This window comes from Hippoglossus hippoglossus, chromosome 15, assembly GCF_009819705.1.
Source record: "Hippoglossus hippoglossus isolate fHipHip1 chromosome 15, fHipHip1.pri, whole genome shotgun sequence".
Taxonomy (NCBI): Eukaryota; Metazoa; Chordata; class Actinopteri; order Pleuronectiformes; family Pleuronectidae; genus Hippoglossus; species Hippoglossus hippoglossus.
The window spans coordinates 25531910-25546843 of NC_047165.1; the positions used below are offsets into that span (position 1 = coordinate 25531910).

Below are 14934 nucleotides of genomic sequence, written 5' to 3' on the forward strand. Positions count from 1 at the left end.
CTGATCAGTACATGAAGTAACTTAGTGTTTGTTTGATTCACTCCAGACTTTATGAGGCTGCATTTAAACATCATGAAAATGACTTGTCTACATTTTGTGCTCACACTCAAGACTCAGTGTTAAAATGAGCGGAGCGACAAGCAGACATGATCAGACACCATTGATTCATAACCAAACACATGACCCTATGTTTGTCACCTAAATCATCCCAATAAAAAATGAACTATGAACGTGAACTAGTTCATTTTCATCTGCATGAAGTGAACTTGGAACTCGTTCCTTTTAAGTGTGAACCGGCACAACACTGCTTCTACAGATGGGCTCACATTCAGATTTCACATTTAATTGTGTAAGGTTTGGTTGTTTGTTTGATTTAAAAAAGCAAATAAAAAAGTTGTATTCTACGGAAGCGTATTGCATTCACTTGAAAAAAGAAAATCTGTTTTTCTGAGATAATTATCTCGGAAATTCCGAGATAAGTTCTGTTTTTCTAAAAAAAAAAAAAAAAACGCTCTGTTTTTCTGAGATAACTATCTTGGAAATTCCAAGATAAGTTCTGTTTTTCTGGATTAAAAAAAAGAAAAAAAAAAACTGTTTTTCCGAGATAATTATCTCGGAAAAACAGGAAAAAAAATTTATTACAAAAACAGAGCTTTTTTTACATGCTTTTATTTTGAAAGTGAAGTTCCTGAATAGACGCTATACGTCATGGCGCTAATATACGGAAGCGTATTACATTCAATTTTGCATGGACGTTTCGCATAGAGCCCTTGTTCAGCGGGCTGCATGTAACTGTTGCACTCTTAGACAGTCTTTTGTTTGGCACGATTTCTTGTATTAGCGCCATGACGTATAGCGTCGCTTCAAACTGTCAGACTCTCCTTCTGTATAAATAACAGTGAACCACAAAAGACTAATGTAGCCGAGCGTGTTGTTCTCTTATACTGTCACAGGCCTCAGCCGAAATCACACCCGGTTACTTTCCTTCACACTTCAAAACTTCTCTATCGACAGAACCCTCTTCCGTTAGAACCCCTTTCAAAACAAGAGTCCCAACCAACACCCTGCTTATAACAGGAACTACACATCAATCTTCCATAATAGAGCCACTAAATAAAATAGCTTACACTAACAAACGAAATATTTGAATTATGGACAAAAATTAAAACTATCCTTTATCTATCTGTAGCATATCCCCGAAAGATGGTCGAGACTTTCAACTGATGTTTTCAGGTTTATTTGAAACTTCCCTAAACAACACCGTAAGAGCTTGTGCCTCTTCGGAGGGTCGCTAAAACATCAACCTTTTCCTTTGTGAAGTTACAGATTCATAACAGGAAGTCCGCGTCTATACAGGAACTTCACTTTCAAAATAAAAGCATGTAAAAAAAGCTCTGTTTTTCTCTTATTTTTTCCTGTTTTTCCGAGATAATTATCTCGGAAAAACTGAACTTTTTTTATTTTTTTCAAGTGAATGCAATACGCTTCCGTAGTATTCAACCATCCTCTTAAAAAAAAAAAAAAAAAAAAAAAGAAGAGCAAAGGCAAAGATGCCCCAATTGTTTAGGATAAAGGTTTTCTTTGAGTTTGATTAAAAGAAAAAAAAATTCTAAATAACATCCCCCTATGTTTGCTCAGAGGCATAACAAAGAGACAGCCCATTTTAATTAAGGTGTGGTATGTTTTATGTAAATTTTATTAAATTTTTCAATCTTAACTATCATTTGGACTTCTCATCAATAAAAAGAAATATGTTAAATGTATACATCTGCCTTCTGTCATTTATCTTTCCGTTCCCACAACAATATACATAGAAAATGGAGATTTTTCAGGCATTTAGAAATGGTGATTAATCGTGATTAAAAATTGTAATCGTTTGACAGCCCTAGTTTAAATTCAAATTTTGCTGTATCACAGATGTCTTTATGGCCATCTAAAATCTAAATTAAGCATGAAGAAATGTATAAGCTCAGTGATTCATATTTCAGTTGATCTCTGTGGTAACATTTTTTTTTCTCCATTATGTTCATGCAGAGCATGTGAGTGTAAACAGTCCTTCTAACTATGCAGTATTTCTTCCATCCTGACGTATGGCTGACCTGGGGTCTGTACTATTAAGCAGGATTTGCGGTTATCAAGATAACTTAGTTTTGACCCTGAGTTTCTGGTACTATGGAACTGTTTCACTTCTCACTGCAGTAAATCACCATGGTAACTTGTGCTGAGTGACCAATATTCTCCAAAGCAGGTAAAGTTTGTGATAGATCAAAACCAGTCAACAGCCCTACTACTGATCAATCATTTCACCGATTGTAGTCATTCTACAGGATCCTGACGAGGGGAAAAAAGTGTCCACTTTGGTTTAAAGCAGAGCCTCGTGGTTTTACTTTTAGTCACTTATGTGTTCACATATGTGCCGTTAGTTAAACTTGCATTCAACTTGCATGTGTGATTGATTTTTGTAATCCAGGTTCTGATCTTCAGTCAGATGACCTCCATCTTGGATATACTAATGGATTACTGCTATTTGCGGGGCTTCCTGTACAGCCGACTGGATGGCAGCATGTCTTACTCCGACAGAGATGAAAATGTGAGTTTTAAACATTGAACTTTATGTATAGTGGAGAGCATTGTGAGCAGGATTCTGTAAATGACTCTGTAAGGATAAATAGTATAACACTCTGAACAACAAGGCTACATCTGTTGTTGACTGCTGTCAAAAAATTAGCTCCATGTTTTCCAGAACAGGTCTTCTGAGCATCTGAACACAAAGTACTGCATTTAAATAGCACTTTCATAGTTTAAAAGACCATTCAAAGTACTGAACTCCACTAGTCCATTCAACTATTCACACACATTCTTACAGCTCTTCTACATAATGTAATACTCTTATCACACATTCCATTCACCCACCGCACAGCCATTGGGGGCAATTAGGGGTTAAGGGTCTTGCCCAAGGACTATTTTTTCTTCGTAAAATACATCCTTTTAGCATGTAACCACAATTCTGCAAAGCTTACAGCGTACTACCTAAAACACACAAACAAGGCAGTAATTAGTTACATTTAGGATCCACAGCAGCTTTGAAAGACAGGGTTTACATGAGGGAGTGGGTGTGATGGCATTCTCATTTGTTAGTACTACATGTCCATTTTACTGCTTAGCACACTATTTTTCTTCCCCAGATAACCAAGTTTTCCAAAGATCCAGAGGTGTTCCTGTTCCTGCTGAGCACCAGAGCAGGAGGACTTGGGATCAACCTCACAGCTGCTGATACAGTCATCATCTTTGACAGCGACTGGGTGTGTGAAAGTCATGTATAATAAACTCTTGCCATTTCAAGTATTTCCGATACATTTATTGAGATTAGCTGGCATGTGATGATGATCCTCCCTACTTCAGAACCCCCAGGCAGACCTGCAGGCGCAGGACCGCTGTCACCGCATTGGTCAAACAAAACCAGTGTTGGTGTACCGCCTCGTCACAGCCAACACCATTGACCAGAAGATCCTGGAGAGAGCCTCTGCAAAGAGGAAGCTGGAACAGATGGTCATTCACAAGAGTGAGAAGCTTCATTTTGATAGGATACCGATATGAAGTTTACTCTCACCTCATTCACTGCCACAATAGATTATTTTAATATATATATGTATTATACGTTTAATTATTTTTATCATCAGTATATGTCTTTTAAACTCTATGTAAAGTGTCTTTGAGTTCCTTGAAAAGCACTATAGAAAAACAATGTTTTATTATTTTCTATAACTATTATTGATCTTATCTTGCATTTCCTTTTGGAATGGAAAGCAATGGATCGAAGGTAATGAGAAATATTTTACAAATATTGATTATAAATTGTTTTCTTATGTTGCTGTCCTCAATAGATAAGTTCAAAGGCGGGAAGGCAGAGCTGAACCAAAGTAAGAGCTGCATTGATCTGGATGAACTCATGCAACTGATCAAAACCAGAGACACTGAGAAGTAAGACATGATCCTCTGTTCCAAGATGTGAAGTGCTATGGACTGTAAAGACCTAAAATTGCTCTTTAACCTGTTAAAAATCCTCACTGTTAAGCGTCAAACTTTGTTATTTACACAACTGCTTCGTATAGCTAGGTACTGATGCGACATATCTTTGGAAAGCTAAGATTCTTGTGATTCGATTGATGCAAACCATTTCAAGATACAATCACCACAGCAGGTACAATCAACACCTCTGTCAGACCACCAACCAAAAAACAAAAGGGTCTTGCCAGACGATCCAATCCAGTAACATATTTAGTCCAAAACACATTATTACATCAATAAATACCCACAGACTGCGGTTGCGTCATTTCAAACTAGCCAGCAGCTATGTGTAACCTTTGATGTATTTTCCCTTGTAACTCCCGTTTGCATGTAAACATAGCCGATATCTTGATTTCAAAATGGAGGCTGCACTCTGAACTTTAGATTGACAGCTCACTTGACCCAATAGGAGCTGGCATGTCCTGTCCACAGCCTACAATAGCCAACCTTGAGAGACCTCGTTGAAGGACAGTGCCTGCCCCTCTTCTGTCGTGTAAAGACTGAGCCAATTGCAACCGATTTTTTCTGATGACTGGCACTTCGTATAGCCAATGAAATTTCGAACACGCAGATATGCTGCTTCAGGGGGTAAATTTAAAGCCACAACGAGGAAGTCACTGGGTAAAGACAAACAGCTGGTGCCAGTTTCTCGTGCGTCCGTGCATAAAAGGCAAAAAGTGTTGTTTTTGAGAGTTTCTGAGACGTTAGAAGGTAAACAATGGCGAAACGTTTGGAGAAAACAAATTACTCGACCGAAGAAGGCGTGTGCGTGCGTGTGTGCGTGTGTGCGTGCGTGTGACCATGGTTACCAAGGGTCCTTTGGAGTCTCCAAATGGCCTTTTTTGGAAACCGCCTAAACATACCCTTAGAAAAACATGTGTAAAATATTCATTTTCTGTGGCGTTGTTATCAAATTTGAACATGGGCTAGGTAAGGCTTCATGCTGTGGTCCCATTGTGTTTTCCAGCTCATAAGTCCCAGCTAGAGTCATCTGCAGGCATCTGTTTACCAAAAAATATTCAGGCGGAAATAAAAACCTTCTACTTCAGTGTATTCCAACTTCTATTACTCAATGCCAGTAGCACTTACAGTGCACTTCTGTTGGGGGAAACAATTCAGAGTGTTACCTTTCAAAAGAGACCAAAACCATGCATGTACTCCAAATGGTTCAAGAACAGCTTTCAATTTACTTTGGGTATGCCTTAGATGGGCGTTTTAGGCGAATTTCACCAGAATGTCAAGAGGTTAAATAACATACAGTAAGAAGAAAGTAATATTTGGCTGTCATTTGTGTTCAATTCAGGCAGATGAAAGCATCAAGGGGGAAGGTGATCAGTGACAAGGACCTGGAGATTTTGCTGGATCGCAGTGACATGCTGGGTGAGGAGACTCATAAATCTGCAGTTTTTGGTATTAGTGTACATTTATTATTAACGAATAGTCATCTTTTGTGTTTTGCTGTGCAATCATCTAAAATTGAATTTCTATAACTCTGCAAGGCCTTTTAGTTAACAGAATTAAGTCAGTATATAAATCGCTCAAAGATATAGTGTCAAAACAGGCTGTTTGACCAAATACACTGGTGAGACATTCCTGTTGAGACATCATTCAAAACAAATTGTCCATTATCTCTGTGAAGCATGGGTGTTTTTAATTCATGTAACAAAGTAGATAATAGAAAAATTATATTTTGATCTAATATTACTTCAACCAAGTGGTTCCATATACTGAGTAAAGACTGTTGAACCAATACAACTACCAAGATCTTGTTTAGTCCCAAACTAACTTTGGACCAGTTCATTTATGCTTACTATCCAACTTCAATTGGAAGTGCGAGGTAAATGGCTCCTCTAGCCAGGTGTGCTTTACTTTCTGGGATGCAAACCAAAGTGGCAGGAGCTTGCCAGAGAATGAAGGTCTCACTTGAACCATCAATGAGGACTGACATGCCTTCTTCCTGTTTTAATTGTCTTGCATCTGACCAGTAAGTAAATGGTCTGTATTTATAGAGGGCTTTTATTTGTCTTGATGACCACTCAAAGCGTTAAACCGTAGTGTTTTGCTATCCATCCATTCACACACACATTCATACAACCCATCCCTGTGCAGAACTTTCTCCATCATACAACATTCATGCACTGCCAGCACAGCCATCGGGAGCAAGTTGGGGTTCAGTATCTTGCCTAACCTTCTGGTTGGTGGACGACCAGCTCTACCTCCTGAGCCACAGCCGGTGTGGAGTATGTTAAATGGAATCGTAAATAGACTGCATTTATACAGCACTTTTCTAGTTTTAACGAAGTGCTTTACTTCAGCATAAACGTCAGCACACTTTGACATGCGGACTGAAGGAGCTGGAATTAAACCATGACCTTTCTCAAATTGTTTGAATGTAATGCATTTTGGTATCTATTCAATGAAATGGAACAAAGGGAAAAATAAGTGAATGTTGTGTACAAAACCAAATATGCCTATTATACTCTATGCCGCATCAGCTGGAGCCATCAATCATTAAATCAATCAAATTTTATTTGTATAGCCCATATTCACAAATCACAATTTGTCTCATAGGGCTTTAACAGGGTGTGACATCCTCTGTCCTTAACCCTCAACAAGAGTAAGGAAAAACTACAAAAAAAACCTTTTAACAGGGTAAAAAGAACGTAGAAACCTCATAGAGAGCCACATGTGAGGGCTCCCTCTCCCAGGACGGACAGAAGGGCAATAGATGTCAAGTGTAAAGGAGGACATCAGCAAGATAAGGGTATTTGCAGCATTGATTAGAATAAACACTTTGTAGCATAAAGGAAGTTCAATGAATTGATGGATTATTGTCAGTAATGGTCGAGTATCTGAGGAGAAATATTATATATCAAGCAGTCTTGATGTAATCATAGTCCATGGTCAGCAGCCACCACGATCATGATCCACCATCAAGATCGGATGCCACTATAGTCCAGTCATTGTCCACTGCCGCCATCAGGATCCACCATCAGCTGCCACCTCAATCGTGGTCCAACACCATTATCAGATGCCAACACAATACAGGTTCCACCATTATTATCACAATCAGCCAGCACGATACAGGATCCGCCATTACGATCACGGTCTCTGAAACGCGATCCACAGATCATAATCCACGATGCGGCCCTGGATCTGCGGACGATAAGGCAAAGGGACTCTGGGGAAGAAGTCAAGTCAGTAACATGTATTGATGAGATAATAATTTCTTTGATGTGATAAGGATGGAGAAGAGGAAGGAAAAACTGGAAAGAGAAGCTCCGTGTGTCATGTGTCCCCCGACATTCTAGACCCATAACAGCATAACTAAGAGCAGGTCTAAGACAAGCCTGGACCGGCTCTAACTATAAGCTTTATCAAAAAGGAAGTTCTTAAGCCTACTCTTAAACGTACAGATGGTGTCCGCCTCGCGAACTGAAAGTGGGAGATGATTCCATAGGAGAGGAGCTTGATAGCTGAAAGCTCTGGCTCCTACTCTACTTTTAGAGACTTTAGGGACAAAAAGTAAGCCTGAATTCTGGGAGGGCAGTGCTCTAGTGGGTTGATAAGGTACTATCAGCTCTTTGAGGTATAATGGTGCCACATTATTAAGGGCCTTGAAGGTGAGGAGAATTTTTAATTATATTCTAGATTTAACCGGAAGCCAGTGTAGCGAAGCTAATACTGGAGAAATGTGCTCCTCTTTCCTGGTCTTGTCAGGACACGTGCTGCAGCATTTTGGACAAGCTGCAGAGTCTTAACGACTTACTGCTGGAGCCTGATAATAAGGAATTACAATAATCAAGTCTCGATGTAACAAAGGCATGGACTAGTTTTTCTGCATCTTTTTGAGAAAGGACATGTCTGATTTTTTTATATATTACGCAAGTGGAAGAAGGCGGTCCTAGAAATTTGTTTTAAGTGCGAATTAAAGGACAAATCGGGTTCCTGACTGTTTCTTTGGAAGCAAGGGCAATGTCGTCTAGCGCAGCTATATCATTAGATAATGTATCTCTAAGGTGTTTAGGGCCAAGAATTAGAACCTCTGTTTTATTTGAGTTTAATAAGAGAAAATTGCGGGTCGTCCAGGTTTTTATGTCCTTGAGACATGCTTGGAGTTTAGTTATTTGATTACATTGTTCAGGTTTTATTGACAAATATAACTGGGTGTCATCCGCAGTGGAAATTTACCGAGTGTGTCCTGAAAATGTTTCCAAATGGAAGCATATATAATGTGAATAAAATTGGGCCGAGCACAGAGCCCTGTGGAACACCGTGGTTAACTTTGGTGCGCACAGATGACTCATCATTAATTTGCACGAATTTGAGAAGGGGTTTGATACAGCTAGTTTAAAGGACTGTGATACAATATATATATCCTGATAATAATAACAGATTGATTGTGTTCAGTAACGTACTATCAATTAGGGGCAGAATTTCTTTCAGTAATTTTGTAGGAATGGGATCTAAGATACAAGTTGTTGGTTTAGAACATGAGATTATTTTGGTCAGCTGATCAAGGGTGATCAGAGAGAAGCTTACATAATTGGTAAGATTCTCAGCAGTTTCTGAGATTTCTATTCTTGATAGGGTATTAGTGTAAACTGAGGGCAGGAGATGGTTGATTTTATTTCTAATAGTTAGAATTTTATCATTAAAGAAGTTCATAAAGATATTGCTATTCAGGGATTGAGGAATACTGGGTTGGGTGGAGGTGTGACTCTGTCAGCCTGGCTACAGTGCTGAAGAGAAATTGACACTGTATGATAATACAAGGTCAAGTGTGTGGTTACAACAATGAGTAGGTTGGTGTACACACTGACTGAAGCCAATTGAGTCTAGTACTGAAATAAATGCTACGCTAAAGCTATCATTATTATTGTCAACATGAATATTAAAGTCACCGACAACAATAATTTTATAGTTTTTTTAGGACTAGGTTTGATTTAAAAACTCAGGGAATTCCGTTCCATTTAGGATTAATTGATTGACTGGAGTTCAAAATAACAGCAACTCCACCTCCTCGGCCAAAGTCTCGGGGAACGTGTGAATTTACATGACTGGGGGAGTAGATTCATTTAGGCCAGTGGTCACCAACCTTTTAATCACTTTTAATTCCAAACTTAAGCCGAGATCTACCACCCTGATATCTTCCAAAAAAAACACTTCGGAGGGTCATATTTATTATTTTTTGCAATTTCTGTTAAAGGCTGAATGTACAAGAAAGAAATATACACAAAGAAAGGCAGTTGTGCAACTTTTTCTATTCAATGCACAATATTCAAACTAATATCAATTCATATTTACAATGTACAATATGTAGCTACTCAGTTCCACATCATGTTCTGCAGAGGAGCTGCTACTGCAGCACAATGTTTTGCATATAGGCTTTGATTTTAATATTGTCACAAATATAGTTATTGCCTTGTATGAAAGAAGTCCCTTGTACTCAAATAAATACCAGTGCTACACAGTATGAAGCCGAACATCTTCCACTCCTGCAAATATTTCACAATAAAAAAACATTTTTAAACAAGGGAATGGATTCCATCAACCGAAACGCTGGAGTGCTTTTATTTTGAAAAGGCTTACAGAAAGTGTTGCAACCATATGTTTGTGACATAAATTCATCAGATAAACATTAAAACTCAGGTGAAAGATCATTTTTATTCTGCTGTGAACCACAATTTTTATCTGTCTATGACACAAATGTATTTACAACACTTTCCGAACCTGTTTCAGAGTAAAAGCACTCCAGCGTTTCACTTTCTGAATCCACTCATTTGTTCCAACGGGTCTTTGATTGTTATCGACAGACCGAAAGATGCGCGTCTTCATACCGTAGAGTCCTGACATTTAGTTTAGTACATAAACCAACTTGTTCTTGAAGGAAATGCAGGAGATAACCTGCAACTCCACCACCAGTAGCAGACACACAGCGCGTGTGAAAAACAGACAGCACACACAGCTGATCTGGCACGATGACAGCCAGTGAGTCCAGAGAGTTTGGGGATCGACAGTGAAGACTGAGAGATCGACCGGTAGATCGCGATCGACGGGTTGGCGACCACTGATTTAGGTTGACATATTCATCGGGATGCAGCCAGGTCTCAGTGAGGCACAATAAATCTATTTTTTGATCTGGGACTAGTTCATTTACTAAAATAGCCTTTGATGATAATGATCTTATGTTTAAAGTCCACTTTTTAAAAGTCTTTGTTTCTTGAGTTGTTGCAGAGGTTGTTAATTTGTATTAGTTTTTTTGTGTAGAATTCTCCCTCTGTTATTGTTTGATTTACATAATTTAACGGTGGACAGACACAATCTCTATGGGTTTGTGGTTGTGTGACTGATCCAGAGGGAGCGCAGAGAAGTGTTTAGCACTGCAGCTCTGCTTCCTGGTCCCAACTCTGGGTTGTCATTCTATAGACTGAGTAATATTTCTAGATAAGAGAGCTGCTCCATCCCAAGTGGGATGAACACCGTCTCTCCTAACAAGACCAGGTTTCCTCCAAAAAGTCTGCCAATTATCTACAAACCCCACACCATTTACAGGTGTGGCCATGATGAAATGTACTAACCGATGCAATCATGGAGGAATACAATGAACTCAACCACATGCGCCTGAATCTGTAGAGCTGGAAAAACATCAATATGATGGATGGACTGGAGTTTGCAACGCTTGTTAACGCTGAGATCCAGTGTTGTATGTGGAAGAGGGTTAAGTGAAACTATAGGGGGACAAATTCAATTTAATTTAATGCTACTTCTATTAATAATTGAAATTTTTCTTTTTTTTCTTTTTTTTAACTTTCTATCAATGTTGTGATAATACCATTATCTTTATGTTTTCGGGCCACAATCATTAAGTAAATCTGAAATGCTTATGATAAGGTCATATCATGGACATTCCAGATTGAGAAATTTCTGATCCAAATCAACCTCTAAATAGTGCTATAATGCAGAGGGGCTATTGTTAAAGAGCTTCCAAACCTCCTGACTAAATATCACATGACACAACTATTCATGTTGCCACAAATGAAACTGCATTCTTTACAATCTGAGACATTGAAATACGACTTAAAAGTAATTTAAGCACCATCACAAAATGGCCAGTATATTTGGAAACAGAATTATGCTTTTTTTAACCTGATCTGCAATCTAGACTGCATTTTGCTGACACGTTCCTGTCTCCAAAGAGTAAGAGTTAGCTACTGCCACAGTAAACTTAAAGGGATAGTTCACCCAGAAATGAAAATTCACTCTATCTACTTGCAGATGTAAAGTGTGATTCTTATTTGTTTTGTCTTTACTTTTAGACAAAGAAAAGGGGAGCTTGAACAAAGAGAAGGTTGGAGTCTTCAGAGTAACTGATGCCAAAGAGTCTTCAGAAATCTCACTGACCTGAGAACATATTCAGATGTGACCATCTGACCACATTCCTTCAGGAGAGAAATCAAGCTAAATTCTGAGGGCTAACAGCTTCTGATACTAGTAGTAGAGACTGAAACTGCTGTTGATGTTAATAAGTGTATTTTCTCTGTTTGTTAATTGGCTTGATAATACTCTGTTTAATGAGCTTTGTTGAACATTGTCAATGTCAGTGAGATTTAGATTTTAATGGCAAAAGATAAAGATAAGTCCTTTTCTCAAACTGTTCTATGATTGTTACCATGTATCTGTTTGACAAGACAAGCTGTAGTCATGTGATCCAGTTGGTTAGGCCTCTTTATTAAAATGTATTTTTCCCCCATTCAAAACACTCTTCCTAACTATGGTTAACAATGCTGTGATCAAAGCTCTTTCATGCAGGTAAGGCATGCAAGTTCTTTCATGTCTTTTTATAAAAACAAATAAAGTATATGGTTTTATAACTTTTTTTTTCTGCCAACATTTTCTGAAAAACATGTTACATTTGTATTGTCATAAGATGCAGAGGGTGGTGGTGTGTGTATGCAGTCTCATATACTAGTTATTTTTATTTTTTTCCAATGGGATCTGTGTCATCCTGACCTTGGTGAGCATCAAGATCTACACCCGCTTTGAATTCAACTGCCCATGTCTTCCTCTGTACAACAAACTCTATTGTCTGGGAGTGATCATCATCCCAACCATCATACTGTTTTTATTCTGGGGGTCCTGTTCAATAGACATGTAGGCATAATGATGGACGAGTGGATGAGACCCATTTGGAAAAGGATCTAAGAATATGGCCTTGGTGAAGTGAGTCAAAAATGTACTATAATTAATAAAACAATTGTTGCCAATTAATGATAATTGATTAAATGCAGCAATATTGTTGCGACTAACAATTGAAGGAGAAAGCCATGGCAAATTTTTCTCCCTTAGCCTATTCTCAGTCAGTTGCAGTTTAAGAACCCACTGGTGCTTTGGCCATACTTCACCTTTTACCATATAAATAGATGTATACAGTCCTGCAAAGCACAAATAAGTCAATATTATGACCTTATAGCACAGCCTAGGCTAAACTGAATAAGTATGCAGCAACTCAAAAATAGTCATTCAGCTGGCATTAGTGTTCTCTGTTAAGACATCTTGTTTCTGTACCATTTTGGCTAAAAACATTCCTAAACAAATATTAAATTATCAGAGGTTTTTGTTTTTCAAATTATTATTAGACATAATGTTTGAAGGAAAGTGGAAAATAATATATCACAAATTAATATATCTCATATCAAGCTAAAGTTTGAAATGAGAATGTACTGTATATTTACTTAAAGATCAGATTCCTGCTTTCCTCCCATTTATTGCAAATGGAGATTACCCTTAAAATTTTGATACATCTAATAATATTAGGGACTGTAATTTCTCATGTTGTAAATACTGTTATTTAATTCATGTGTTCTGTTACGCACGATATCTATTGCACTTCTGCACTTCTTTTCACCCCTTGGTTGTTTTTCCTCTTTATGTTATCTTATCTTCTTTGAACCCGCCACTAGGGAGGGTTCAAAGAAGATAAGATAACTTAATTATCACTGCACCAGTACAATGAAATTTGGTTCGAATCCATCCTGTAGATGCCAATTAAAATAGAATAAAATATATAATAGAAACTATAGATAGTTGTGATGGAAATTCATCTTGAGATTTGAAATAATGAAATTCTCAGACTGGAGTTGCCTTTGAGTCTTTATAATAGTAAGCTCTGCAGAGGTTACACAACAAGCACGGGTGCTCAAAATGGAACTGGCCGCAAGTTCACAAAAGCCAGAACTTATACAAAGAGGTGTTTCATAAAACATAATATGAAAAAAGACATGAAAGACATGAGATCATCTGTGTCTGTCCGTCCGCTGTAGCAGTTGGAAGAAAAACATCACCAAATAAGGGCATGCACCCTGTTGATCAAGGTCATAGCAGTGAGACACCACCAAATAAGGGTTCCATCCTGTCAGGTAGACAACTGGTCAGTTGAATTTTCCACTACACTTCCCCCTTTGATCATCAATAAAAATATGATCACTAACGAAAAATAATCAAACATAATCAACATCATAATCATAGAAGAATATCGACGAGTCTTCAACCCACGCACTTTGCGTACGTACAGGGTCACATCCACCATGGAGAGGTTCTAGAACATGCATGGCAGGGAGGTGCAATAGGTAGCTGCTGCTGTTTTTGTGGAAAGAAAAAAGTTATTTTCCTGTAATTGAGCAAGCATTTAAAATGAAAATGGAAGGAAATCAGGTCAAACATCATCTCATTAACCATTATCAAAATTTAACATACTGTATTGATTGGCAAAAGTAACTCATTAAAATGTAATAAAACGTTAAATGTCAACATACAGTATATCTAAGGTTGAAAATATGCAGTAAAAACTTTTAAAATTCTTGCTTGGAAGTAAAATTGATTAAGTATGTACAAACTTCATAAAGTAACTCACATCAACCTTAAAAATTCCCAGAGCTTCAAATTAAAGCATCATAAAATATGAAGTTGAAAGGATAATTGCAGTAGCTGTTTTTGTCTAGTGAAATCATTAAGAAACACATAAGCAATCTGGGGGGAGAAAATAACATAAAAAAACCTAAAATTGAGTATCGTCATCAGAACCATCTGTGCTGTCAGTGTCCAGGTAGGGAGGGATGGGGAATAAGTTACGGATCAAGGGGACCTGAATCACTTCTCTTGTGTCTAGTCAAATTTGCATGTGCTGGATGGTTCTGAGAGGACACCGTAGGAAAAGACAGTTCGTTAGATCATCAGAGACTTTTACAGGAGTGCATCTAGACAGAATAATGTGCAAAACAATAATAGAGGAGATCATGAGTAACACGTATAGCGAGCCTCTCAGGCCACACAACCCTGGATGTCGAAATGGATGTCATGGCCTGTCCATGGTCTCAGTTGTCAGGCAGATTTCTTCTGTGTTGTGGCAGAACACTCGTGTGGTTAATCATACAACACTCTCGGTGCTTCTCAACCTGTGGAAGTATCAGTGTGTGTGCTTTGAGTTGAAGGCGTCAGCTGGTCAGATGGAGCTGGTACTCATTTGCAGTAGCTGGCGTGGATCCAGGTGGCTCTTTCAGCAACTTTCACTGCTGTGTGGGTTGTGAGCAGTACCTGGTAGGGCCCTTGCCACCTGTTTCCTGATGTCTGAAAGAGAAGAAGTCAGGTTAGAGCAATAGGACAACATATCATGATCACACAAGTCTGTGGATGGAAGCGGAGAAGACGCAGGATCCACACCAATGTGGGGTTCGTTTTCTCATCCTCATGTACATCAGCACCAGAGGCAGGACTTTTGTCGATGCAAGACCTGTGCCTTCACAGCACTTTGCAAGTTTAGTTTTGAGTGTGCCGTTCTCTCGTTCCACAGTTCCACCACTGGCTGGA

General features: G+C 38.4%; 1 protein-coding gene across 1 annotated transcript in view; it reads left to right on the forward strand.

Annotated features, from left to right (window-relative positions):
• hells (helicase, lymphoid specific) overlaps positions 1-11948 on the forward strand; it is a 38058-nt gene extending 26110 nt beyond the window's left edge. The window contains 6 exon segments of the mRNA XM_034609449.1: positions 2471-2590; positions 3186-3302; positions 3403-3562; positions 3885-3981; positions 5372-5448; positions 11388-11948. Of these exon segments, the coding sequence (XP_034465340.1) occupies positions 2471-2590; positions 3186-3302; positions 3403-3562; positions 3885-3981; positions 5372-5448; positions 11388-11476 (660 nt within the window). The 3' untranslated portion in view covers positions 11477-11948.
• Positions 11949-14934: the final 2986 nt, after the last annotated feature.